At 53.2% G+C, this 25,267-nt stretch overlaps 8 protein-coding genes across 8 annotated transcripts; 4 read left to right on the forward strand and 4 right to left on the reverse strand.

The window, feature by feature from the left end:
* Nucleotides 1-4,286: 4,286 nt before the first annotated feature.
* LY79DRAFT_515234 (AMP-binding enzyme) lies at nucleotides 4,287-6,319 on the forward strand (the record flags this gene model as incomplete). Its single annotated transcript, XM_060554692.1, has 6 exons — nucleotides 4,287-4,329; nucleotides 4,401-4,636; nucleotides 4,699-5,064; nucleotides 5,122-5,379; nucleotides 5,433-5,595; nucleotides 5,649-6,319. 6 exons carry the CDS (start codon nucleotides 4,287-4,289, stop codon nucleotides 6,317-6,319), a joined length of 1,737 nt encoding a protein of 578 aa, XP_060414319.1.
* Nucleotides 6,320-7,979: 1,660 nt separating this feature from the next.
* Nucleotides 7,980-9,069, forward strand: LY79DRAFT_669579 (uncharacterized protein; the record flags this gene model as incomplete). The annotated part of the gene is made up of 2 exons (XM_060563663.1): nucleotides 7,980-8,185; nucleotides 8,241-9,069. 2 exons carry the CDS (start codon nucleotides 7,980-7,982, stop codon nucleotides 9,067-9,069), a joined length of 1,035 nt encoding a protein of 344 aa, XP_060414320.1.
* Nucleotides 9,070-9,132: 63 nt separating this feature from the next.
* Nucleotides 9,133-10,382, reverse strand: LY79DRAFT_553331 (uncharacterized protein). Its single transcript, XM_060557769.1, has 2 exons — nucleotides 10,072-10,382; nucleotides 9,133-9,996 (listed from the first exon to the last, which is right to left on the reverse strand). The coding sequence occupies exons 1-2, from the start codon at nucleotides 10,184-10,186 to the stop codon at nucleotides 9,251-9,253; spliced, it is 861 nt and encodes a 286-aa protein (XP_060414321.1). The 5' UTR covers nucleotides 10,187-10,382; the 3' UTR covers nucleotides 9,133-9,250.
* Nucleotides 10,383-11,419: 1,037 nt separating this feature from the next.
* On the reverse strand, nucleotides 11,420-13,754 carry LY79DRAFT_515052 (nonsense-mediated mRNA decay protein 1; the record flags this gene model as incomplete). Its single annotated transcript, XM_060554676.1, has 2 exons — nucleotides 11,420-12,102; nucleotides 12,161-13,754. 2 exons carry the CDS (start codon nucleotides 13,752-13,754, stop codon nucleotides 11,420-11,422), a joined length of 2,277 nt encoding a protein of 758 aa, XP_060414322.1.
* Nucleotides 13,755-16,595: 2,841 nt separating this feature from the next.
* LY79DRAFT_193057 (uncharacterized protein) lies at nucleotides 16,596-19,162 on the forward strand. The gene is made up of 4 exons (XM_060551407.1): nucleotides 16,596-17,906; nucleotides 17,976-18,777; nucleotides 18,825-18,836; nucleotides 18,908-19,162. Exons 1-4 carry the CDS (start codon nucleotides 17,015-17,017, stop codon nucleotides 18,990-18,992), a joined length of 1,791 nt encoding a protein of 596 aa, XP_060414323.1. The 5' UTR covers nucleotides 16,596-17,014; the 3' UTR covers nucleotides 18,993-19,162.
* Nucleotides 19,163-19,616: 454 nt separating this feature from the next.
* LY79DRAFT_669582 (exosome complex exonuclease RRP40) lies at nucleotides 19,617-20,405 on the reverse strand (the record flags this gene model as incomplete). Its single annotated transcript, XM_060563664.1, has 2 exons — nucleotides 19,617-20,147; nucleotides 20,208-20,405. The coding sequence occupies 2 exons, from the start codon at nucleotides 20,403-20,405 to the stop codon at nucleotides 19,617-19,619; spliced, it is 729 nt and encodes a 242-aa protein (XP_060414324.1).
* Nucleotides 20,406-20,831: 426 nt separating this feature from the next.
* On the forward strand, nucleotides 20,832-22,655 carry LY79DRAFT_515115 (hsp70-like protein; the record flags this gene model as incomplete). The annotated part of the gene is made up of 3 exons (XM_060554683.1): nucleotides 20,832-20,964; nucleotides 21,041-21,188; nucleotides 21,233-22,655. The coding sequence occupies 3 exons, from the start codon at nucleotides 20,832-20,834 to the stop codon at nucleotides 22,653-22,655; spliced, it is 1,704 nt and encodes a 567-aa protein (XP_060414325.1).
* A 203-nt stretch (nucleotides 22,656-22,858) lies between these two features.
* On the reverse strand, nucleotides 22,859-24,854 carry LY79DRAFT_686341 (N-terminal C2 in EEIG1 and EHBP1 proteins-domain-containing protein; the record flags this gene model as incomplete). Its single annotated transcript, XM_060564656.1, has 4 exons — nucleotides 22,859-23,906; nucleotides 23,970-24,579; nucleotides 24,649-24,672; nucleotides 24,792-24,854. 4 exons carry the CDS (start codon nucleotides 24,852-24,854, stop codon nucleotides 23,212-23,214), a joined length of 1,392 nt encoding a protein of 463 aa, XP_060414326.1. The 3' UTR covers nucleotides 22,859-23,211.
* Between the last annotated feature and the right edge of the window lie 413 nt (nucleotides 24,855-25,267).

The following is a 25,267-nucleotide window of genomic DNA, read 5'->3' on the forward strand; positions in this document are numbered from 1 at the left end:
AAGACTTGGGCCAATTGTGATGTGTTTTTGAGTGAGTGGGAGAGGAAGGGGGAAGAGAAAGAAAGGGTCTACTGTAGTGAAGAAGGAGAGATTCTATGTGGCAGGATGGAAGCGACAAGAGAGGGGAGAGAAATGATTACATGGGAGTGTTGTGTGTCAAAGAGGGAGGTGCGCCTGTAGGTATGGGGAGGGAAGAGAGAAAGAGCAGAGGATCGAATGTTCTAGGATGGTGAGTGCCGTCAGTCTCCAGAAGATATAGAAAGTGCGACCAGCCGGTACAGCTGACCTACTACCTAGGGGAGTAGCTGGAAAGAACGAGGGCTGTTGAGGTAAAGGACTGGCTTCTTAGAAAGTTCTAGTCTGTAGCGCAGTGCCAACTCCGAGGCAGGAGCGACTGATCGGACGACCGAATGATCTGATCGAAGCATCGAAGTAGGTATCAAAGGTGGAATCGACGAAGGCATCAAAGGATAGAAGAATTGAAACAAATGAACGTACCTGTACCTAGATGTAGTAATAGAAGTGCTCTCTCTGTCTCCTATTGTTTCTGGTCAGCATATGTTAGTAATGTTAGAAAGAGTATCAGCCTGTAGATAGTTAGAAGAAAGTGCTTGGAATACAGTACGTCTTAAGCGCTATATGATGAAGGGCAACAAACAAAGTATAGAGTAAGCTCCTAGTTTAGAGGGATCAAGGTGATTCATTGAATATAAACAGTCTGCTTGATAAACCAGAACGGCATATAACTGCTGGTAATATGTGATATCAAGGATAGATAGAGCAGCTCTTTCTAGATATACATACCTCTTTAAGAGAAGAAATAGGCGGCCCCTGTAGGTCAACTAGCTACAATGAGATATGAGCTGTTGTGATGCTGTGTATTACCTGTAAAAGTAGAAGACAAGAGTCTGACTTGTAGATAGTGAAGGTCGTGGGTGTGTGTTATGATATTAAAGGTGAAGAGTGTTGATGTAAGACGGAGAGTTAGGAAGTCGTCGACTTACTCAAAGTGATGAGAAATGTTGTACTGTTCACTCCGTATAAAAGAAGGAAGAGCAGTCAGCATGCGATCTCAACTTACCTCTCTGGGAACTGCGCTCAGATAGTGTGTGTCTGACTGGGTACGTGATAAGTGGCAAAACTGCTTTTATTGCTAAAGTTTGGCCTTAGGCTAGAGGGGACCCTTTGATTGTAGTGGCTGAACTTTTAGGTACTAATTTTGCTGTTAGTGGTTTATGTCTAGGAGAGAAATAGTAATGAGGTGGGGAGTGGATCTGTTGTTCTAGGCAAGAATAATAGAGGCAAGACCGACTTACGGGAGTTAGATTTACTCAAATGCCAGCGAGTTTGGCTTCTTGTTGGCAGTAGTGTCCAAAATAGAAATGAAAGGTGGAGTAGCAAAGGTAGGAAACCTTTAATAGAGCGGGTACGAGTTGATGTATGGTTCTAGATGAAAGAAAGATAGGCAAGAGAGACAAGAACGACTCATAGAAGACAAAGTCGCTTAATTGCTATGGTGAAGACTGGATTGAGTTATCAAAGTTGAATGCGGAGTTAATGATGGATATAGGTACTAACAGTGATGGAGGCTCAAGATTGATGGTGTAGTGTATTATTATATATGTTAGGTGAGCATACCCCTTGTTCACTGTTTCTAGCATGAATAGTGATTCATAAAGCAACAGGTACGAGAATGGTCTAGGTAGGGTTTGTCTCAGCTTTGGGGACAATAGAATCCCCAGATGTGGACATTCTGCTGCAGACGGGTATCAGAGCTGTCGAAAAAATCAATGGTTCAGTCAATAGACAACGGGAAATACACTGTTCTGTATGACAAGGTCTGAAGTATTCAGGCCCAGGTTGAGAGTAGACTATTAATGTACTTTTGAAAGGATAGATAAACTTCACATAACTCTGGACGAAAGACAAGGTAATAACTCATTTAAATAACAGATGTTTCAAGGGAAACCTGTGGCGAAGCTAGAAGTCTCATTCGTGACATGTGCGATGGTGAGATGTGTGATGGTCAACTCGGCGTCGCCCCAGGCCCAGTTGCGCAAAGCTCCTGTTCAACTTCGCCCTCGAGTCGTAACGAGAGTATCCTAAATATAAAAGCAAGTCATTGAGAACAAAATAAGTGTCTTTGAAGTATTTCGTGTGCAGCTCTAGTACTTATTGGAGGGCGCTGAACTCTGGGTGGAGGTAGAGATTCCCGAGCTGGAGTTGCAGGCCGGAAATCTAAACAACCAACCTCCGTCATGCCATTAGGGATTACGGAGCCAAAACTGCAAATAAAAATTGCCAAAAGCTTCGAAAGAGATCTGAATTCTGAACGCTGGCTTAAGAGGTGCTTCCGGGCTATCTCTTTATACGGAACACTGTAAGTGAGAGCGTCTTCCACATGGCCGCCCGCGCCGGGTGTCAAGGCATCGTGCTTCCCACTTGATACTTGTCCTATCTTGAGCAAAAGCTGGGGATGCCCAAATGAATCTAGAGCTGAGGCCTGGAGGCCTGTGCAGGATGGTTTGACGAGCTCGGTGATAGCCCTCAGGAGGTGCCTGAGAATATGATGGTTATCGTTCTTCTAACCACGAAAAACAAAATAGGGCGCACCGCTTCTGACGATATAGGCTTAGCCGGGCATCAGGACATAATGCAATGCCTCCAACGGCTTTGGGATGTCTAACCCTGGGAGGCAAGATGGGTACTGGAGCAGGCATGAGACGGATGGAGAATCTCGTTGCTGGCACCTACGATATCGACGGGCGAGAGCCAAACAGCCAGGCCCATGACTCCGTGTTCCAACTACAGTATTCCTCGCACAACAGGGAGATGCAACCGTTGATAGCATGTTGAAATAATTGGGCAGCCAGGTTGTCCAAATAGGACCAGTTACTGTTTAGTTACATTCAGCTTCCACAACAAGGACTATAAAGCCGGAGAGGGAACTAGTGACAGAAGCATTTAAACTACCAGAAGAACACTGGTGCATGGAGATCACCAGCTGTAGCCAGCTGGTGCGAGCTCCACAGCTGGCATTTACTGTTCGTCACCAAGACGGAGGCGATGGAGTACGTCTCATTCAGGTTGAAGGGCAACTATCTCCCTGTCGCTTTGAAGGTCTACACTACACAGGAATCAACTGATTAATTTCTGATTAAATTTGGGATAGGCGAAAGCAGCCGGAGCAAAGAAAGTCAGTTACAGGTGAAGGATTAAAACGCCGCAGGCATAAAGAGTGCGACATCATCCTTTAGCATGTATGTATGCTCTGCCGAGGGCCAAGCTCGGTTTCTTCGGCTCAAACTCTACTTACCTTGACTCACCTTTACCCAACGGTGTTGACCTTGGCTCGCCTTCGGCTTATGTTAAAGCAGCCACAAACCAGACCCTGCATACTCGAAGCGAACTAGGGAAGAAGTCAATTCCGATGACTACACTAGTTGGAGAAGCTCGGTACCCGCTTGCTGACCTCATTTGACAAACAAACGACGACACTGGGCGACAAACCTCGCTGATTGTTTACCAAGGTCCAGCAGCCGGCTAAGGGGCGGCCTCCAGCCGGTAAAACTGGCGGCTGCTCGGCCAAATTCAGGGCCCTGAAGCCCCTGGGTAACCGACGTGGATCATTAGTAGTACCACGGGAAGCCCAGGGAAGTGGGGTCGGGGCCCATCCAGAGACTGGGGTATATCGTACTGCACATCGTAGGTTCTGACGCCACGCTTCGGCTGCTGGCATCGGATCCCATCGATGGCCAGCCCGCAGTTAGGGTGCTTATAGCCTCTGGATGACGGCGATCTGGGCGGCAAATGGCTCGGAACGCTCTAGTATCTGTTCGGTGAAGAGCGACCCAGAGGCAGCGAGATGCCGTGCTATCTAGCCATTCTGCCGAGGTGCAACAGGGATAACTGCGGAGAAGTGGGGGAAGCTAGGTACTCTGTAAACTTCAAGTTGTATTGCTGCTTCGGTCGTGAGGGGCACAGGGGGTCCGTCACCAAGGGCACAGAGACCCAATGCACGGAGAGGATGTAAACTGTTCAGTCCCCCTCGGACGCTTCTGGGCCGACGGTTGTTGGCAACTCGACCTCATTCAAAACTCCAAGCCACCCCCCCGTTCCCCGTCCTCTGTTTCTCGTCGTCGCGACGTTTTGGCATCTCTCCTTCATTAGATAACGATAGACCGCTGTGTGCAACGAAGCTCCTTACAACGCCTCATCCAGACTCGCGCTGAGGTGACGATCACCCTCATTCCTCCAGTTCTCCTGCCTCGATTGTATCACGCACGATGGTCTTCACATCGCCGAAATGGGTCCCTCAGTTGCCCATAGGTAAGATGCACCCTCGAGCCTGGAGCCTTGTGCAATCTTCTGGGCGAGCTCTGCTCACCGAGATATCGCAGACCCTCCGGACACCATCACCATTGCTGAGTTCATGAGCAATGAAAAGTACGGTCGCTATCCTATGGCGGAAGCAAGAAACCCGTACACTTGTGGCCTATCGGGCAAGTCGTACACAGCGTCCGAGGTGAAGCAGCGAACAGACTACTTGGCCAGGGCACTCTCAAAGAAGCTCGATTTCGTGCCCAACGAGGGCACAGAGTGGGACAAGGTCGTCGCGCTCTTCTCGCTCAACACGGTATGTGACTTGATGTTCAATCCTATATGGCACTCTTTCGCAACTAGCTAAATCCTGTGCAGATTGATTACATTCCCTTCACCCATGCAATCCATCGCCTGTCAGGCATCGTCACCCCCGCCAGTGCCGCGTACTCGGCTCAAGAACTCGAGCATCAGCTGCGCTCCTCCAACGCCAAGGCTCTCTTCACCTGCATTCCCTTGTTGGAGACTGCTCTCAAGGCCGCGAAAGCTGTCAACATTCCTAACGACCGCATTTTCTTGCTGCCAGTACCCGGCGTCAGCCAGAAGACGCCCTATATCACACTCGACGACTTGATTCAGGAGGGGAAATCCCTGCCTGAATTGGAACCCTTGAAATGGGTCAAGGGACAAGGCGCACGCCAAGTTGCCTATTTGTGCTACTCGAGTGGCACTTCCGGTTTGCCTGTGAGTCAAACCCGGCCGCGATGATCGACGAAGTCGGAGGCTGACAGTTGACTATAGAAAGCCGTCATGATTTCTCATAGAAACGTCATCGCCAACGTCCTTCAATTCACAACATACGAATCCGTCCCGAGGAAAGAGTTGGGCATCAAGACACAAGCAGTCCTGGGTTTGTTGCCCTTCAGTCATATATACGGTCTGGTCGTCATTGCACACTGTGGAACATGGCGCGGTGACAGCGTCATTGTGCTGCCCAAGTTTGAGCTCAAGCAATTTTTGGAGGCTGTCCAACGCTTCAAGATCAACTGCCTTGCAGTGGTAAGCTCACGTCTCTGAAGCTGTGGACAACAAGCCCGTTCTGACTCGCACAGGTTCCGCCAATTATCATCCAAGTCATCCGCAATCCGGAGCTTTGCAAGAAGCATGATCTCACGTGCGTGCGCTTCGTCTACACTGGTGCAGCACCTCTCGGAGCAGAGACGGTGGAGGACCTGAAGAAGCAGTACCCCAAGTGGCACGTTGGTCAAGGCTACGGTAAGTTTTGATGTTTTGGAGAGTTGCCATGCGGTATGACTAAGACGCGTCAGGCATGACCGAAACCAGCACGGTCGTTTGCACGACATCCGAGATCGACATCGACGTTGGATCGTCGGGCTCCCTCGTCCCGGGTGCCCGCGGCAAGATCGTCGATCCTACGACCGGCGAGGAGATCACTGAGTACAACAAGCCTGGCGAGCTTCTCGTACAATCGCCCTCGGTGGTCCTGGGCTACCTCCACAATGAGCGCGCCAACGCCGAAACATTTGTGTGGTACGACGACGGCCGTTGGATCCGTACCGGTGACGAAGTCCTGGTGCGCAAGTCCGCCGCCGGCAACGAGCACCTCGTCATCGTTGACCGCATCAAGGAACTCATCAAGGTCAAGGGCCACCAGGTCGCGCCGGCCGAGCTCGAGGCACACATCCTCACCCATCCGGCTGTGTCCGACACGGCCGTCATCCAGGTGCCCGACGAGCGCGCCGGCGAGGTGCCCAAGGCCTATGTCGTTCGTGCCGCCGAGCACGCGTCCAGGCCCGAGGGTGAGGTCGCGGCCGACATCTGCAAGTACGTCGAGGAGCACAAGGCGCGGCACAAGTGGCTCAAGGGCGGCGTCGAGTTCGTCGATGTCATCCCCAAGAGCCCCAGCGGCAAGATCCTCCGTCGTCTCCTCCGTGACCGCGAGAAGGAAGCCAGGAGGGCTAATGGTGCTAAGCTCTGAGCGCAAGGCATGCCCATAGGGTTATTGCCAGGCTCTGGCTGGCGTGTTAAGACGGTGTATGATGGATGTGATGCTGGCATTAGAGAATCGACCTCGCGCATATGTACGTGTGCTACGAAACAGATTATATTTAGCGATTTCCATCTGTCGAATGTTGTTGCTAGGTTCTGCTGATTCGAGTGACGGGGCCCGAAACCAGTGCCGTCTGAACCCCCTGTGTTCTCGCCCAGCAATCGTCCAGCGCGGTGGGGTCGGTCGGCTTCATGCCGAAACAAGACAAGGTACTCTGGTGTTAATATCATTTTACCTTGGAAGTTTAGTTTTTGTATCCGTACCAAAAAGAGAATAGCTTAAACACGACGCGCCACACCGTTTTCCGCCCGAAGTCTGGAACAATACCTAAGTAGGTAGGCTTTGATGGCTTCAGAATCGCCCAAACTTGGGATAATCACAAACAACCCTGCGCCTGCATTCCATCGTCCATGACTCACCGAGCCCCTCCCCGGAAGAATCCCTACGAGCCTTAATGCTTAGTTGCCCTTAAGCATTTTCTTAGCCCACCAACTTGAGTCCACCATCTAAAGTCGACCCGGTGTCACGGAACCCCCAAACGGCCAAGGGGCTCGCTCACCTCAAGTCGGGAAAGAAAAAACAGAAGACAAATGACAAGTTAAAGCTTTCTCATACCTGGTTGAAGAACTTTGCTATGACGAAACAGCCCGATGCCATTTGTGGACATAATGGATTCTTCCCGACTGCCTAATCTGGATATTCAAACCGCCCCCCGCGGACCAGGGGACCTGAAGGCGACCGCCCGAGCGGGTGCTTAGCGACGCAGGAGCAGGGATATATACTTAGCGTCCGGGGTCGGTCTCAATAACCTCAAACGCCCCGGGGCTGGAAAAGACACGCCAAGTGAAACGGTCGTCAAGCCTTGCGCCCTCGCTGGCAGCGTCCGCCCAGCACCTCCAGTGACGATCCAATATTTCCACCGAGGGCCCAGTCCATGTCCGCTGCTTCCCAGCTAGAACATCTTGCTGATTACTTACTACAGAGTCTCCCCAGCCAGCTGACCAGACTTCCCCGTTTTCAACCCAAGCGAGCAACAGACGGTCAGACCCAGACTGACTTGTCCCAACTCTCTCACACAACGGAGTCCGGGCGAAACAGGGACAGCACGAGCTTATCACCTTCGTCCCTCGATTTGAGATGCTCCGCTTCGCACCCGGCCTGTATGGTTAGCCTTCTTTCCCCCACTCCCTTGTCTCCAGTCTGAAGGTGGCGGGGCGGTTGGCTATGCGTTGAGAAGCAAGACTGGCCCATCACAGAACCACCCCGTTGTCCCATTTCAGATGCGACAATACGGACCCTTGACTATGATGAGATGGGCAGATGTTCTCAAGCAGCAGTCGTTCGGTGTCCTTTAAAGATGAGCTTGAGCTGCCACCCCATCCCCTGCCCTTTTGGGCTTCTTTTTCTTCTTCTGATTCTTGATTTCCCCGGGTTTCTGGGAAACTCCGATTTACTTTCATCTACCAAGAACACCAAGGATTTGATATTTGTGCGCCGCAAGCTTGGCAGCAGATTATTTCCTCTCCTTCTTTATAATATTCCTGTTTGAATACAGCCTCTCTTCTCTCCCTCGCTCCTCTCGACCAGGATGTTGACCGTCCGCTCACCCACCGCCGCTCTCGCGGTCGTTCTCAGTCTGCTGAGCGTCGTCCAAGGCGCGCCACAGAACAGGAAAGGAAGCGGAAATGGCCGCGCCAACAGACAGACGGCGCAACAGCAGGCCGCTCAGGTGCCCCAGGGTATCTCACAAGCGACCGATGGATCCGTGATCCTCGACATGACCGCGAACGTCAAGTAAGGACCCCCGCTTCATCTCACCCGTACATGCCAACTAACGAGAAACCCTCAGCGGCCTCGACCTCCGGTTCAAGATCAGCGGCCCTGCCGACCAATTCACCGCGGCGAGCGGCGTTCCCGGCGCCGCCGCTCAGGCCGGGGCCCAAGGCCCCCTCGGCATCAATGTCCTCCTCCACGGCGATGGCGGCCAGTCCTTCTTCGACATGCCCAACCAGGGCGTGCAGCAGAACCTCGCCGGCGTCGCCATCCTCGCGCCGGACCCGAACCTGTTCTGGGGTGGCGGCCAGGGCCTCCAGCGCACAGACGGCGTCGCCCACTCCCAGGCCGTCAACGACCTCATCCAGAAGACCCTCCCGCAGGTGATGGCCTTCAACCAGTCCAATGTCTTCTTCACCGGAGTTTCTGGCGGCTCGCTGATGCTTTCGGGCTTCTTCATGCCCGCCCACATCCAAAACTTCGCTGGCAACGGTGTGTTGCTAAACTGCGGCGGCCTCCCGCCCCAGGTCGACGTCCAGGACGCGCAAGCCGTCGCCGGCACTCGCATCCACTTCCAGAGCACCCTCCAGGAGCTCTCGAGCCTGCAGAAGGCGATCCCGGCGTCCATCAAGGCGTACGAGAAAATCGCCACCGACTCCGGGCTCAGCGCCGACCAGGTCAACGCCAAGCAGACGGTCAACAACTCGCCCAATGGCGGGCACTGCGCCTTTGACGAGAAGGGCTTCGTGTCAGGGATCCAGCTGGTCGCGAACAACTACGCCGCCATCATGCAGGGCGGCAACGGCGAGGTCCAGGGCATCGGAAACGTGCTGACGGGTGTTACTGGCAATGAGAACCTGCAGTTCACCGGATCGAGCCGGGCGAGGCGCGGGGTGATTGGTTGAGTTGCCAGGTCTTGCAGGGCAAGCGACGTGATACCACAGCCAGAGGGCAGTTGAAAAGAATGTTATTATATTATGTGTTGACTTGTCCCTGTGTGCGTACAAGTGAGAATGACACCTAACTCCAGGCCCTTGAGTAAATGATACTTTAGATAAGAACAGTTTTGACCTTCATTCAGCTGTTTTACCCCGTGACCCCTTCCACATGCCGGCTGTTTGAGACTGGCATCTCTTGTGCAGGAATCTCATTGACACTTATCGCGGGCATTGTTTTCGGCCAAGAACACTCGAGCTCCGCGGCATGCCCGCGTGGAATCCAGTCCGGGTGGAGCTGCGCCTTTATGAACTCCTCCTTTCCGTAACCATTAGCCTCGACAGCAGACCGATCGAGCACCCGTCTACTGTGCCGTCTGAAGAACCACAGCCCGGCAAGGACGAGCAGGATCGCGGTCACGACGCCGATCACGGAGCCGGCTATCCATGCCTTGTCTGGTTCCGGCGAAGGTTTCTGCGTGGCGGTCGCAGACGTGCCTGCGGGCATCGTCTCGGTCGGCATCGTCGTCTGTAGGGAGAGGGCGTTCGAGGTGGCGGTCAGCAGGCCCGTAAACTCGGCCTTCAGTTCTGTCACTTCCCAGGTCCTCAGCATGCCCGGCCGGACTTTTCCGTCGGTGGCAGTTATATCAACGAACTGAACCACCGTCCTGATTGTTATGAGAGTAGAGGGATAGCTCGGTTGCAGCGGTTGCGATGCACAGTAATCTATGAACTGCTTGAATTCGGGATCGATGTATGTCTCGATTGTCGTCTCCGCGTCGATGGCCTCAGCCCTGATGCAAGAGATGCACTCCCGATAGCCCCGCCAAACGTCCGAGTTTGCGTCGCACATTGAGAGAACCTTGCCGACGCTGCTGGCTTCCACATTGACATTGTCTGGCAATACATGTCTAGTTAGAACTTCCGAGTCCGCATTATGGCGCTGGTGCTTACAGCCAAAGGAGTGCTTACTGCAGATATCAAAGCATCCGGCTGGTACGGTTTTCTCATTTCCGCCCGAAACATTCGTGGTTGTCGACGGCGAAGCAGGTGACGACAGAGGGCTTGTCGCCGTTGCCGTCGCCATTGTCTGTCTGCTGCAGCAATCGACAGTTGCTCCGACTTTTCTTTTCTTCTCGCATCAGAATGACAAGCTATGCCCCTTCCAAGTCTCGCAAAGAAACCTCAGAAGCAAAGGTCCTGCCAAAATGGAGGCTGTCAGACTGGGACTTGCCTGGCTTATATAAGGGGACCGCAGGACTAGCTTATATTCCTTGGGGGGTATCGTGCCTTACCATTGGAGCCGGCGAGTATAACGATGACCACATCGCGCTATCGGCTGAGAGGCGGCATAAGCGGTGGAACAAGAGAGCGGTGTCTGACTGGTGGTTCAGGCCGAACCCGGACAATGGTGGGGATTTCCTGCTACCCGGTTCTGGAAGTGAGAAGAAAGCCAGGAGACTGACTTGACCTTGATATTGTGCTACTTACCAAGGTCTTTGATAATGAGATGCAGGTTGGGAAAGGCAGAGCCTGGTTTTATGCGGCAGTCTCTTGACCTGCATACGCAGTTGCAGGTTTGGCTACGGCATCCCGGATACACGGCCACCTGCGCCGGGATTCATCAAGATTTCGAGGAAGAAAAGGCCTCCCCGTTATTGATTCGGGTTCTTCGCTGCATGTAGTCGACACTTGACATCCTAGCTCCATGTTCCTCGCCGTCGAACATCCACACAGAAGAGTCTTGGTGGCCGAGAACGATAAATCAACAAGGAAAATGGACAATGTCCCTCATGAAATAAGGTAAGATAACTTACAGGTCTCCGTGATAGACTCATATTTTGAATTTATATATTTCTAGTCGTGCTCGAACTTGCTCGCCTACACCATAACCCAAACAGCAACTGGGATTCCATCTCACCACTTCCACCTTATGGTTTCCGTTATGTAGACATATCTCAATGTACTTACGAGCTGACTTTTTAAAACGGAATACCTGGATGATTTAACACGGATGAGCATGGAGACAATGCAGAGATTATGGTTAGTACAGAGAATGAGGGATAAGATGGCCAAAAAGTGACACGTGAAACCCACAAACAGATGTAAGGAAGAAACGGCGGTTGAATTGAGACAAGGAACCACACAAGTCTCTGAATCAGAAATCAAATTGGTCACTGAGTTGTTTGTTGTTTTTCTCAAGTCCGTATCTCGGTGTACCTATCCTTTCAAAGTAACTTCTGCTGCTGCAACTAGACGCCTTTACCAGTAAAGCACTGTCCAAACCCACAAACAAATACCTAGTGTCATAGGATGCGTCTCAACCAATTTGATAAAGCTGGCCGTTCCGACGACAGTGCTCATACACCTTCGTCGTCCACTCAGCCTCAACAAGTTCCCTTCCTTCCCATATTTTCGTGGTGCCCTCATGCATGAGCACCATTTCGCCGATTCTGGCGCGCGTGAGCATGACACAGAGTCTTTTAGGGTCGTTCAAGAATCCTGCACTTTTCGTTCGGACAGTATCAACAAATACAAATTCCGCTTCGTGACCTTGGGCAGAATCTACTGTGCGAGCTTCCATCGCACTCATCTTCAGTTCGACCCCGAGTCTGTCTTGGACTTTGAGCTGAAGAGCTTTGACAAACCGCTTGTACCGGACCAAAGCAGCTCTGTAAGGCGTGATGATCAAGATCCGTCCAGGCTTCTCGGGCTGGTCGATTCGCCGGAAGTTCGGATCTTCAAGTAATTCATGGCATCGCTGCTGAATAAAAGCCTCGTGGATGGGATTATAGAAACTGGCTTTGTCACTGGCCTCCGCCGAGCTTCGGTAACTTATGAGGATTCGAGGAACCGCACATTCCTTGCCACCAGTGATCCTCGATAGCCACCCTTGAATGTGTTGGATAGCTTCAGGGAATCGCTCGGATTCGGGTAGGCCTGACGTTAACAGTCCATCGTAGAACAGCTCTGATGCAAGTTCCTGTAGGTTTCCGTACATTCCTTGAGCAAGGTAAGCGGTTGGAATATGAAGAAGATAAACACAAAATCTTGAACTCACGGTGGCTGATATGGAGTTTGCTGTCGAGGGCTCCGGCTAGGTCCGCTCTTTCCATTGTGCTGAGCATCAGCTGTCTCGCGTAGACATTTTCCTGGCCGCTTTTGTCTGAAGCATTGACTCCCTCAACAAATGGACGAGTTTGACGAGTATCGCCTGTCAGAATAAAAGTGTACGGTGAGTAAAGAGCAATCGGAATCATAGCCGTCAGCTCTCTTGCGTGGGCCGCTTCGTCCAGAAACACAATATCGGGGCGAAACCTTTTGCTCAGATAGCCAGCAGCGCCGACTGGGGTAGTAGCTATGAAGTCGGCTTTCTCTATGACAGAGAAATAAAGTCTCGCGACGCATTTCCTCAGTTCTCTAGCCGTCTGGTCTGTCTTGGGTACACCCTCGTTCAGCTTGTCCAAGATCTTTGTCAGGGCGATGTACTTGGTCTTGTCAGCCTCATACTTGTCCCAAGCCACCTCATCCAACGTTGGTGCCCGGCTGTCATCGCGGTGAACTTTCTGCAAGCCACCAAAAAGACGTGCTTGCTTGAGAAAACCGGCAGTGAAATCTGGAGTGTGATCTTCCGTCAAGTTTCGCGGCTCTGGATGGAGCTTTGCGCTGTTCCTCATCTCACGGGCGCAACCACGAACCCGAACAACTGACTTGTGAATTCCAGCATCCTGCAACATGTTATATACCCGGTTGGCAGCATCGTCACACGGATAGTTGACATCCAGCAAGTAAAGAATCTTAACTGGTCTGCGTCTTTGTTTGCCATCCCGCCAAAGTTCCTTGACAGGCTGCGACAGAGCCATAGCAGCGATGAATGCGTTCAACGCTGTTTTCCCAGCACCCGGACATCCAAGGATAAGAGCAAGTCCGGCTGGTATTTGTCGAAGCTGGTCGTAAACATACTTGTGGTCATGGTTCAGCCGACTGTATACCGTCTTCAAGAAGTTATTGGGGTGTTCGCTCGGATTATTCATGTGCGGTATTTTCTCGAACAGGTTGACCCTGAAGCTGGGTTCTTTGCGGAAGTCCAGCAGATACTCAAACGTCCCGAGGGTTGTTGCTGGCAAAGCATTCGACTCCTTCTTCGGCTCCGTCAAGATAGACAATGCCAACAACTCAGCCTCATATGTGATCGGATTCGAATCGACTTTGAGTCTGCACTCGACTGCATTGTGCACAGTCAAAGGGGTAGGCAGGGAGTTGATGTCAGTGGGTTGGGCGATCATGATCGACAACAGCGGCTGAAACTGCTCTTTGGTGACTGGGTGCACCAGGTGCTCCGTAGTCACAGTGAAGACCGCATAATATGAGTACGGGTGTGTTTCTGCCATATCATCGTATGGGTTTGCAATCCGCTCAGCTACCAGCATGTCTTCTTCTCGGGTGAAGTCTTGCATGAAGGCAATTCTGCACCGATTTCCCTCCTCTGGAAAACACCTCTCCGGCTTTTTTGGTAGTTCAACGAGCACGATCCATTTCTTTTGAAGGTCCGAAGAAATTAGCGAATAGGGACCAGGGATTGAGGCGATTACCCAAGCGTATCTGATGCAGGTCGTTTTGTTAAATTGCTCAATTGCGAAAAGTTCGTTCGCCATTTCGGCTTTTGTGCCATCACCGTGGACGCGAGCAAATTCCTGCTTGCTACGGAACGAATGCACCATACGAAACCCGCATCCTCGGCCGTGTAACTGCTGAACCTGTCAAAACTGTCCGTAGAGAACGGAGACGGAGATGGAACGCATACAGGCCGTTTTAGGGCGTGACAAATGGACCCATCTCTTCTGATCCTCTCGTTTTGCTTGACGGTAGTCTCAAAAACAGGAGAATCCGAGGTTGAAGAGCCGTTGCCAAAGACTGGGCTTTCGTCGATAGGCCCGTAGCCTACATTCCACGTGGAGAGAAGCATCTGTTTGTATGTTGTGAGAACGAGAAATGGGTGACAAAATTAATGAGGTAGGAAGACTTACGTTAAGACGCCTGGTGTGGGAAGATATGCTTGGTTTTTACTTCCAGGAGCCGTCTTGTACTCTTGGAAATGTGTACTAAGAGCACATGGCAAGATCCGTATGTTAACAGAAGATAGTGCGGTTGACCTTGATTTTCTGTCAACAATGCTCTCAGAGAGCCGAGATGTTGGTGGGCAGAGGTTGGATAAAAAAAAGTTGTTGCTCGATCTCTTGATGGGAAGGGGAAGTTGCGGAGTCTGCTGACAAAGAGGTATATGGAAGAAGGAGGGTTCCGAAGGGAAGGCGAGTGTCTCTTTCCTCGGGTGAATGGGGTTGGTTCATCACCTAGGTAGGTAGGCGGTGATTCACCTTTTTCCCACTGAAAAGAGAGATAGGTTAGCCACTTCGCAAGTAGACAAGTGCAAAGTACTCACTGTCCAGATGGGGTTACCTTATGGCCTCCTAATGGTTTTATATCAAGGGCTATCGGTGCGAATTTGAGATGCAATAAAGACACTTTGCTTGTGAGGCCCATGAAAAGAGTCAGAAAGGTAGGAAGATATAGACTCCCTCCGGGGCGAGATGGGGAGTGGTAAGTAAGTGAGGAAGGTCCGAGGAAAGCTTGAACTTGTGGTATGGGCGGGAAAGGGAAGGAAGAAGGCCATGTTTCTTGCGAGGCAGCAGATATACTTGTGATGTTTGTGTTGCTGAAGGCTTGAGGCAGCTGCAGACTGGGGATGGAGGGCTGCCTGAAAACTTTCAAGTTCTGATCATACAATCAGCACGACTGATTACATGGTTGTCTCTCTGCATTTGTTCCAGTGGTAGACAAGCCAGGACGCTCAAGGGATCGTATAACAGAGCAGCTTCAAAGAAAGCCTGGAGACGACGGCATGAGAATCACCAGGCACCCACTGGATAAATAACACATTCCATGCCTACGAATTGGTAACGGGTTTTCTGCACTATGACGGTGGCACACCAGTCTGTCCTTGATATTATTCCAGTTGATATGCCGGACACGTGGTGATGATACTGGCATAGCAGACGGCCACGATGGAAAAGGCTGCGGACACTGAGACGTGGAGAAACAATGTCTGTTCTAAAACAAAGCTAGCAGCTTTCAGAAACCTAGCAATGTTCTCGAGATGATGTAGTGCACAGGAATGTCGGCAGCTACATAGTTGGTCGCAGTCACGGACCCGGACCTCGTCATCCGTGTTGTTGTAGGGAGGATGTCGAGAAGGTGGAGTGATGTGAGGTTTCCAGAGGTTGCCAATTTCGACATCGGTTCCTTGTCTTGGTGAAGCAGAGCCTGGTCAAGGCATTGGGATCGGCTTTGATAACCAGAGTAAGAAGATTCAGGGATCGGGATGGGTTTGGCTGCATAGCTAGATATGGAATTTCGAGCATCGCCAGTAATGCAAGTCTATTCTGATTACCCTTGCTGCACAAGATGTCATGTCGTTGTGTCCGTTGTTTCGTCGGCGGAAGCCTACCGCTGGGCTGGGTCTTGTGGTTATTTTAGCCCACAACGGCCAGGACCCGCAAGCAGGGATCAGCAGTTACCTCGCTTCACTACCTAGGTAGGTCCATTATGTACGAGCAAGTCCCTAAATGCTTTGGACAGTTAGGTACAGGGTGGCAGGGGAAAGTTTTATTTCCCTAGTGATGTAAATCGCCACACATTATCTCAGCATCCTACCTGTCTCTTATAGAAATCTATAGTGGTGGTGATAGGTAATGCGTAATAGCTAGATGCCTTTGACAGCTGGCGGACTGGAGGGGAGGTACCTGACAGGGGCGATAAAACTTCGGCCTGGTACCATAGTACTATTAGTGCATGTACCTACTTTCCCCCAGCATTGAGGCAGATATGCAAGTACCAGCTCTGGGCGTCACTGTCATAAACTGGGCGACTATTGGCTCGAGCCTAAACCTATAGCTACTGTGGAGGCAATGCAACTTACACTATGCCGTCGGATGCGGCGCGGAAGTCTGCCATTCTCCTTGAGGGATTTGTGTGCGGACTGCCCACGCCTCCTTGTCGACCTGAAGGTTCCTCGCTCTACCCCACCGCTAAGGGGTTTTCTGCGATTTCCCCATCTAGCGGCGGGTGACTGGTACCCAGCCAAAAGATGCACTATGGGTTTCCCGTTCGTTGGCTGTGGGCATAGATGTACTACGTAAGAACCAGTCAGGAGCAGTGACGTGAATGATTAGCACTCAATCAGGAAACGCAGTGTGGGACCCAACGGTTCGCTTTCCAGTTAGTCCCTGCCACCAAGACACGGAGACGACCAAGGGTCGTGAAGAGGCCGTGTGGCGGGGCAGTGAAGCAGTCCGAGGACACGATTGGCCGAGACTGATAATTATGGGGGGCTGCTCACCGATAGCGAGATACCTGCGCCAGCCCGTAATTTTCTCTCTCTGCCGGCATTTCCCACCCCTCAACACACTCCTCCACTGCCCTGCTGTCTCGACCTCCCCCATGAGCCACATGTACTCTCCTAAATCTGCAGGGCAACATGGAGGCGGGAGGCAACCCAGTCCAACCTTTGATCCACTCCCAACTTCCCTCGTACCGCCGGCGCCCACCTGCTGGCTGCTGAGCGCACCTGCCTCTGGTGAGGCTGAACCACCTGCTTGCACTGGCCTAATAATCCAACGGTCCCCGTTACTGAGCTTGCTTCCGGCTGCGTTTCACCCGTTTACTCTCTCTCGTGGGCTCATCGCCATCACGGCGACTGCTCATCTACCCACCATATCATCTCAATAGAACACTACCAGCAAGGTAGAACCGATTGCTCGTCTTCTCATTCCCATCGCCAGCGTCGTCGTCATCCGAGTGTCTCAGGTCTCTTGGGCGGTTCATGTGGTGCAGCAAGTGCTGACGTGTGGTGCCGAGAATGGCTCCTCCCACAGCCTTGTCTGAGGGTATTACTGCCCAATCAGACCTTGACGACACTGACGAGAGCTCACCATCATTCTTAGACACCTCGACTGACATGGCCCGACTGAAACCAAGAGAGATGCTGCTCCTCTCTAGCCGCGCGACCCTCGAGCCTCGCTCGGTCTCATTATCTGGAGGAGGAGTCGCTGGTGTCGTTGTTGGTGTCATTGTCGCCGTCTTTCTTGCTCTTGTTTGCGCCTATCCGTTCTTTGCCCGTCGGAGGAGAAGCAAGAAGCATGGACCGTCCCAACGTCTTGACACGGAGACGGCTTTCGTCCCCGGGCCGATGGGTCCCTCAGGACAGGCGCCGGCGCCCGGACCCGGAGTCAACAGCCATCTATCATCTAAAGACTCGTTAGGCCATAAGACGGATACCTTACGAGGCACGGAAAAACAGCCCACCAAAGACAAGGCCTTGTATGCTCACAATGGCGTCGACCGCCCTCCGAGCGGTGAGCTGGCCAGTCATCATCAGCGTGGCTTCACCAGCGACAGTACCCAACCGAGTACGACGACGAGACGCGGCACTACCGAGTATTCTTTTGGACGCGCACCTACGTGGAAGAGCGAGGCATCTTACCCGTGGACACCTGTGGGTGTTGAGCTGGTTGCCACTCGCGCTGATGGAATGGACTACGCCGATGCCAATCATGGACATAGTGCAACCTACTACAGTCCAACTATCCCCTCCGAGGCCTTTGGCATGGTCACGCCTCCTACCGGTGAACCACAGACCAGGTCACCGCCTCCAAGACGTTCAAGCTCTCAGGGAAGCTCACTGAAGCTCAACCTAGCGAACATGATGCGCCGCATCAGTACCAAGGACTCCGCCTTGACCCGCACAAAAGGTTACCCTGCACAACCCTCGCAGCCAGTTCTCAGCGAAGTGCTATCTGACTCTCCTACCGAACTCACAGGAGCATCGTTCCGCGAGCGAGGTCCTGGGGCGGTATCAACCCGGCAGTTGGACTCGCCCATTCACCTTCCTGTTAGCCCCATGTCGGAGTCAGAGGAACTTGATCACGCCCAAGAGCTGGACGCAATAAGAGCCGCCAAACGCATCGAGTCGCCCCCTATCTTGCCACCTATTGTACCTGCGCCAGGCACTGTGAACCCAATGGATATTATGGCCCCGTCTAATCCGACAGAGCACCACTGGCATACAAACCAACAGCTATATCAGATGGCCAATTCACCGTCCAGACCAGCACCCGCCATCACTAAGCCGGCCCAGAATTCGCCACAACCGTCACAAGCTCCTACGCCTCAGTCGCCTCTTGAAGAATTATTCGAACAGGAGCAACATCAGCAAGATTTCAATGAAGCACCAAAGGTGTACGAGAATGGGCACGCTCAAGGGAACGGATGGAATAGTGCAGACGGCAGCAACGCGAACAGGATCACTCAGGACGTTCAAATGAGCGACGGTGCCCACCATGCCGACTCTACCCACCTTATGCCTGACCACAGCCAACACTATCTCGACGGAGACATGACTGATCCGTCCGAACACTCCCCACCGATGCTTGGACACGCTAGCTCTGGACCATCACATCAAAGCACCCCAAATACACAAATCGACAGCAGCCCATCTCCAAGATCAGAAGGCAGCTCCGACATTCGTAATAGCACTTCGCCATACCCGGGATTGCAACCGTCACCTCGAACATTTATCTGTGATGAATGCGGCAGGTTCTTCGATCAAGTACATAAACTAAAGTAGGTTGCGCCCATGGCCAATTTGTTTGCAAAACTAATAACCCCAGCCACCACAAACGGTACCACGAGCGGCCTCATGAGTGTAGTCACCCGAATTGCGGCAAGAGGTTCGGTACTAAGACGCACTTAGATCGCCATATCAACGACAAACACAGGAAAACGAAGAAGTTTCATTGCACTGTGAGCACTTGCCCCTACTCCAAGGCCGGAGGTAAATCCTTCCCGCGAAAGGACAACTGGAGGCGGCACATGATGAATATACACCAAGTTACACCAGTGTGTGATCCTGAACCCGATATTGTCGACGAAGCAATGGGAGGAACATGAGACACTGGGAGCGAAGCTGCGCACAAGACCACACAACCAACTGAGTGAAGAACGTTGTAGGGTATCTTTCAACGAAGGGGAAAGACCAGCAAGCCAACAGATGCGGAATAACGCTTGGGAAGTGGTCTGTTCAAAAATAACAGGCGGGTGACTTGCAAGCTACCACTGCCACGGCTCGTCAGCGAACGGAAAGAAGAGGGACGTAGCACGACACAAGATCTGGAAGAATGGTTGCCGAAGGTGGCATCCGAGAAGGGCGATCTGCGTCCGCATTAGCGACGCTCAGGGGCGTCATTCTTTTTTTATCATTTTTTTTTCCAACTCGACAGCGGTCGGTTGCTTCATATACAGCGTGTTTGACTCCAAAATCAGGAAAATCGGAGGCAACAAGGAGACCTTTTGTCGGAACCTGCCAAAGGCAGTAATTGGGCGTTTGGAGGCCCGAAGACTGGCCAAGGTACATATTGTAGAACAAGGCAAAAAAAGCATCATGGGGGGCGTGTGCAGTGGATTTAACTCAGACTTTTGATTAACGACCTTACGAGCTTCTTCTGCTGATCGACTGTGAGGCCCCGCTCATCTGTCTCCTGGATAGCTCTTCCAACCGCAATGATGGTTTTGACACTCTCGCTATTGACCCAAATCTTGCCATTTCGACCCACGGCCGTCTCGAAGGCCGCGCCCGTGGCACCCAGCTCTTCCAACACAACAAGATCTGTCGTCTTGGGCTTGAGCAAACGGCGCGCCATGCCAAGAGAGATGTTGAAGAGCATACCGCCGACGAGGGGACCCAGGCCGTCGGCCTTGCCGGTGGACTGGTAGACGCACTCAAGCTCGGGGTCCATATGCTTGTTTGCGAGCGTGACGCGAGCGTAGACTAGCGCGCCGGAGGCAAGCTGAGGGCGAGTCTTCTTCGTAGCCATCTCGAAAGAAAGCTGGGGCAGGATGGCGGGTGTTGAGTAATCGGCCAGGAGGACGTAGTAGAGTTCGGCAGCGGTGCGCTGGACGGTGCCAATGACAAGGTCGCCGACGGTGGGAATGTACTGTTTCTCACGCGTTAGCATGTTGAAGGCAGGGTTGAGTGGTCAATGGGCTGGACTCACACGTCCACTTGTCTGCTCAACCCATATCGAGTTCTTCTTGCGGTCGGAAACCATCTTGCCGGCGATAGTGGGCACTATTTGCCTGGGAGGGACATGTCGAAGGCCAGGGCCGAGTCGCAGGGGAAGTTTCTGATGTGACGGGATCAGAGACGCGTCAATCTCGTCGCCAGGAAGCACAAAAAGACCATCGGAGGCCATTGTGAGCGTTCTGGGCGGTGGGCGATGCGATGTTGAATTGGAATCGCCAAGGTCAGGTCAAGTCTCCTTTTTTTGGCTTCTGCGCCCGTCTGTGTCTGCATTCAGCCTTGTAGCAGAAAGTTGAAAGCTTTGGCGGGGCACCTTCCTTGTTCATTTGATTGGAACACGGCCCGGTGTGTGTGGGGGACGGGGGGGAATCGACCGTCCCGTCCCACTGGGTGATAGAGCGACTGGGAATTTTTTTTTCCCTAGCCCAAAATTTTGGCACTTTTGAACCCCCACCATTGACCACCGTTGAAAACACTCGTCTCCGAGATCTCGACAGGAGCCCGCGAAACCCAAACATAGTCAAAGCCTGCAACCTGTCGCTATTTTCCGATCAAATCTCCCGAAGAACGCCATCAAAAACTTTTGCGACCTATAGATATGGCTGCGAACGGTGACTCGCGGCCCGCGCCGGGCGACCGTACCGTCATTGGTATCACCTTTGGCAACTCCAATAGCTCCATCGCCTACACCGTGGACGGGAAGGCCGAGGTCATCGCTAACGAGGATGGAGGTCAGTTTAACGGCAGAAGCTTTAATTTGTGGCTGAATAGGACGCAGCGCTGACCGTGCGGGATTTCTCCCGCTAGACCGTCAAATTCCCACCATCCTTTCCTACGTTGATGGAGACGAGTACTACGGCGCTCAGGCCAAGAACTTCCTTATCAGGAATCCCAACAACACGATCGCATACTTCAAGGACTTCCTTGGCCAGGAGTACGGCTTACCTACATCTACGTTCTCCTCTCCCTGACCGCATCTGACTGACACTGCCGCAATAGCTTCAAGGCCATCGACCCCACCCACAACCACGCCTCCGTCCACCCCCAGGATGTCAACGGCACAGTCTCCTTCGCTGTGAAGGACAAGGAAGACGCCGATGAGCCCTCCATCGTCTCCGTCACCGAGGCCGCAACACGGTACCTCCGCCGCCTCGTCGGCTCCGCCAGCGACTACCTTGGCAAGAAGGTCACGTCGGCCGTCATCACCGTCCCCACCAACTTCTCCGAGAAGCAGAAGGAGGCCCTCGTCAAGGCCGCCAACGACGCCGATCTCGAGGTGCTCCAGATCATTTCCGACCCCGTCGCTGCCGTCCTCGCCTACGATGCCCGTCCTGAGGCTAAGGTCGAGGACAAGATCGTCGTTGTCGCCGACCTGGGCGGCACCCGTTCTGACGTCGCCGTTGTTGCCTCCCGCGGCGGCATGTACACTATTCTCGCTACTGCCCACGACTACGAGTTCTCCGGCAGCCACCTTGACCAGGTTCTCATGGACCACTTTGCCAAGGAGTTCATTAAGAAGCACAACACCGACCCCCGCGAGAACGCCCGCTCCCTGGCCAAGCTCAAGGCCGAGTCCGAGTCCACCAAGAAGGCTCTCTCCCTCGGCACCAACGCCAGCTTCAGTGTCGAGAGCTTGGCCGAGGGCTTTGACTTCACCTCCACCATTAACCGTTTGCGCTATGAGATGATCGGCCGCAAGGTCTTTGACGGCTTCAACCGCCTCGTTGAGGGTGTCGTAAAGAAGGCCGAGCTCGACGTCCTCGACATCGACGAGGTTATCCTCGCCGGTGGCACCGCCCATACCCCACGCGTCGCCGCCAACTTCGCCAACCTCTTCCCCGAGTCCACCAACATCGTCGCCCCGGCCACCCAGGCCGCCGCCATTAACCCCTCGGAGCTCCTCGCCCGAGGCGCTGCCCTTCAGGCCTCGCTGATCCAGGAATACGAGGCCGACGACATCGAGCAGAGCACGCACGCCGCCGTTACGGTTGTTAAGCACATTGCTAACGCCATCGGCGTCGTCGGCGCTAACGACGAGTTCGTCCCCATCGTCCCTGCCGAGACGGCCGTCCCTGCCCGCCGCACCATCCACGTTGCCGGCCCTAAGGATGGCGGCGACGTCCTAGTCCGCATCGTTGAGGGCGGTGCCCACATCAAAGTCACCAAGCCCGAGCCCAAGGCCAAACCCGAGGCCAACGGTGACGAGGACGACTCCGACTTCGACTCCGAGGAGGAGGAGGAGGAGACCCGTGAGAAGATCTGGAAGGTCGGTCCTACCCTGGCCGAGGCAGCCGTTCGCGGCGTCAGCAAGGGTGCCAAGATTGAGGTCACTATTAACGTCGCTGCCGACTTGGGCGTTACGATAACGGCGAGAGAGGTTGGCAGCAAGGGAGGTGTCCGCGGCAACATCGCGGCTCCTTGAACGATCTCTTCCGGGGGAGTAGTGTTTTCACGACTTGTAAAAGCACGCGTGTCAGCGACGGCTGGTCAGGCGCAAAATTAGTAAAAGAAAAAGGAATCGAAAGCTAGAAGACATGGATTTCTTAGGGGGAAGGCAAGGGATGATTCAAAAAGACATGGAAATGAATGACTGGAATATAGAGCAGGAGCAAAAGTGAGGACTTTGAAAGAGCATTGAAGGAGTCAGAGACATTGAGCTTCCCTCGAGTTGTTCTAGGATACGGGTCACTGGATGTTTATACTGAGCATCTTGTCGAACCCCGGGCACGGAATGCGTAACTGAGTCTATAAACCACAGCAGTTGGCAAGCGACACCAAAGTACAGGTTTCTATTAGCTTCGTGTGAAGAGAACCAAGAATGCGTTGCTGATGATGAAGGAAAGAAAAAGAGGGGCATCGTTTATGCAAATGTACGCCTCCCTATCAACACCTCGCTATAATATGGATAGTGGCCCAAATGCCCAAATACAAGGTCACGGGAACCACTCCTTCGTCTCTGCTTTGTCCCGCTATCCCGCTTATGTGACAGCACCGGGCAACCTCCAGGCGACGAGATCGTCTCGCACGTTAAATTCCTCAAGCTCTCTATTTCGTCTCGACGCCTCGCGTCCACGGTCGCTGCTGCCCATAGTCGGCGCTAGGCTCACGATGCTGCCGCTGCGGCTCCTCGATCGGCCATAGCTGCGTCGACTGGTGCCGCCTTCCCCCTCTCGGCCCCGTAAGCGACTGTGAGACCCCCGACGAGCAACGTTGCTCGCCCCGGCGGTGCTGCTGGCAGCGTCGCCGCGACCAGTAACGACGGTCGTCATGCTCCTTTCGCTGGAACCGCTATTGTTGCGGGAGTGATGTCGGTGACCAATGTGAAGGTGGTGGAGGCGGAGGTGGTCCTGCTGAGGCGGCTCCTGCTGTTGCTGTTGCTGCCCTTGTTGCTGCTTCCGTTCCATTTTACGAAAATCAGAAGGACGAAGGGTGCCGCCCATGGTGCCCTCATCGGAACTGAGGGAACCATCGTTTTCAAGGTCGAATGTGGCCGTCTTTTTGCCGGTACGTCCCTGGCGGCCTGTCCGCCAGCCATCGCCGCCGGAGAAGATGTCTTCGATGCATTGGTCAGCAGAAAGTTCGTCAGGCTGGCAGGACCAGGAAGCTGCGAGGGCGCGGCGGTACATGTCTTGCACCTCGGAGGCGTCGCGGGATTTGGCCATGGTCGGGAGCTCTTCAATAGTCCGTCAGTATATACAAGGATGGAAGAGAAATACACATTCAGTGGCAAACGTACGTCCAGCGTCGTCTTGTTCAACCGATTCACCGGCCACAATGCCGGCGATCCCTCCAAAGACAGGCGCAGTCCTCAGAGGGGGCGCAGAGTAGTTCTTGTCGCCGTCGAGCTGAAGCATCAGGATTCCAATCTTTAGAGTGCTGTTGATCTTGCTCTCCTGCATGAGGTAGCGCCTGACGATGCCATCCACGACGTCCGGATCATCCGTGATTGGGGCTCTTGGCGACAACGGGCTTTGACTCGTGCCACTGCTACGCTTGCGCGAGTGACTACGGTCGAAGCTCACGCTCTCGCGGGCGAGACCGTCGCTCTCCTCGACATACTCGCTGAGATTGAGCTTGACGATGCCAAGGGAGATCTTTTCCTCGCGGCCGGTGCCCGGAAACTCCTGCAAGACCTCGAATTCGATGGGACACTCGGTCAAATTGTTGTTTTTGTCGATACTGATCCGAATGTGGCTGACCGTCTTGGAGTAGTTGTACTCAACCTTGTGGTTGGAGATGGGGCATTTCGGCGTCCGTCCCCGGTGCTCGGCGTGGATGGAATGCGAGAGATGCCATTTTACTATTGATGTTCCGGATACTAGCGGGACGTTGTTTAAGTCGTAAATCTGGAGATGGATCAGCAACGAAAACCAGGTTTTCTGAAGACAGATAACTCTGTTGAGAGGGGTTCACACCTTTAGGTGTAGCTCAAACTTTGGCTGCGTCACAGAATGTCAGCCCCAACCCGTTCGCTGAGTAGCCCTCCCGACGCCGCAAACCCTCCACTTTTTTCTTGAATTGAGTTTCCTGCGACAGGACGATAGGTGTGGGCGTTTACCTTTCTGTTTTTATTGACTGTGGGAAGGAAGCCCCCGTTAGCCATGCTCTTGAGAGGACTCATGTTGGGCGAGCGATTTGCTGATGACAAAGAGAAGTGTCGAGAACAAGAGAGAAGCAAACCGAGGCGGGGACTAGAAAGCCCCGGGCCCCAACAAGACGTGGCTCAAGGGAGAGACATAGGAATGCTGAGGATGTTGGTTTTGGAGGCGACGGGCGAGTAAAGCTGCAAGGGGGGGGAAGCCACCGAGATCTCTCTCCGGGGTTGTCTCAGTAAGATCTCAGCCTTATGCAAGGCCGAGGTGAGCAGACAGCAACCCACGTGGTGGAAAGGAATGTTGGTTCAGGAAAATGAGAAGATCGACCACACAAGGACAGCGACGCCGAGAAAGACGACAAGGGACGAATGACAAGTGTGGACAAGACGGGGAGGGGGGGCAAATGATGGAGGCTTACTTAAGGAAGCCATGTTTCATG

Source organism: Colletotrichum navitas, assembly GCF_030913465.1.
Source record: "Colletotrichum navitas strain CBS 125086 chromosome Unknown LY79scaffold_28, whole genome shotgun sequence".
NCBI classification, from domain to species: domain Eukaryota; kingdom Fungi; phylum Ascomycota; class Sordariomycetes; order Glomerellales; family Glomerellaceae; genus Colletotrichum; species Colletotrichum navitas.

What these genes read in the sequence shown, in the direction of transcription:
- LY79DRAFT_193057 (XM_060551407.1), top strand. Translation starts at nt 17,015, where the DNA reads ATGGCTCCTCCCACAGCCTTGTCTGAGGGTATTACTGCCCAATCAGAC. An exon ending in CGCCTTGACCCGCACAAAAG is followed by an intron (nt 17,907 to 17,975) that starts GTTACCCTGCAC and finishes CCGAACTCACAG; the next exon opens with GAGCATCGTTCCGCGAGCGA.
- LY79DRAFT_553331 (XM_060557769.1), bottom strand. Translation starts at nt 10,186, where the DNA reads ATGGCGACGGCAACGGCGACAAGCCCTCTGTCGTCACCTGCTTCGCCG. An exon ending in CGGATGCTTTGATATCTGCA is followed by an intron (nt 9,997 to 10,071) that starts GTAAGCACTCCT and finishes ATGTATTGCCAG; the next exon opens with ACAATGTCAATGTGGAAGCC.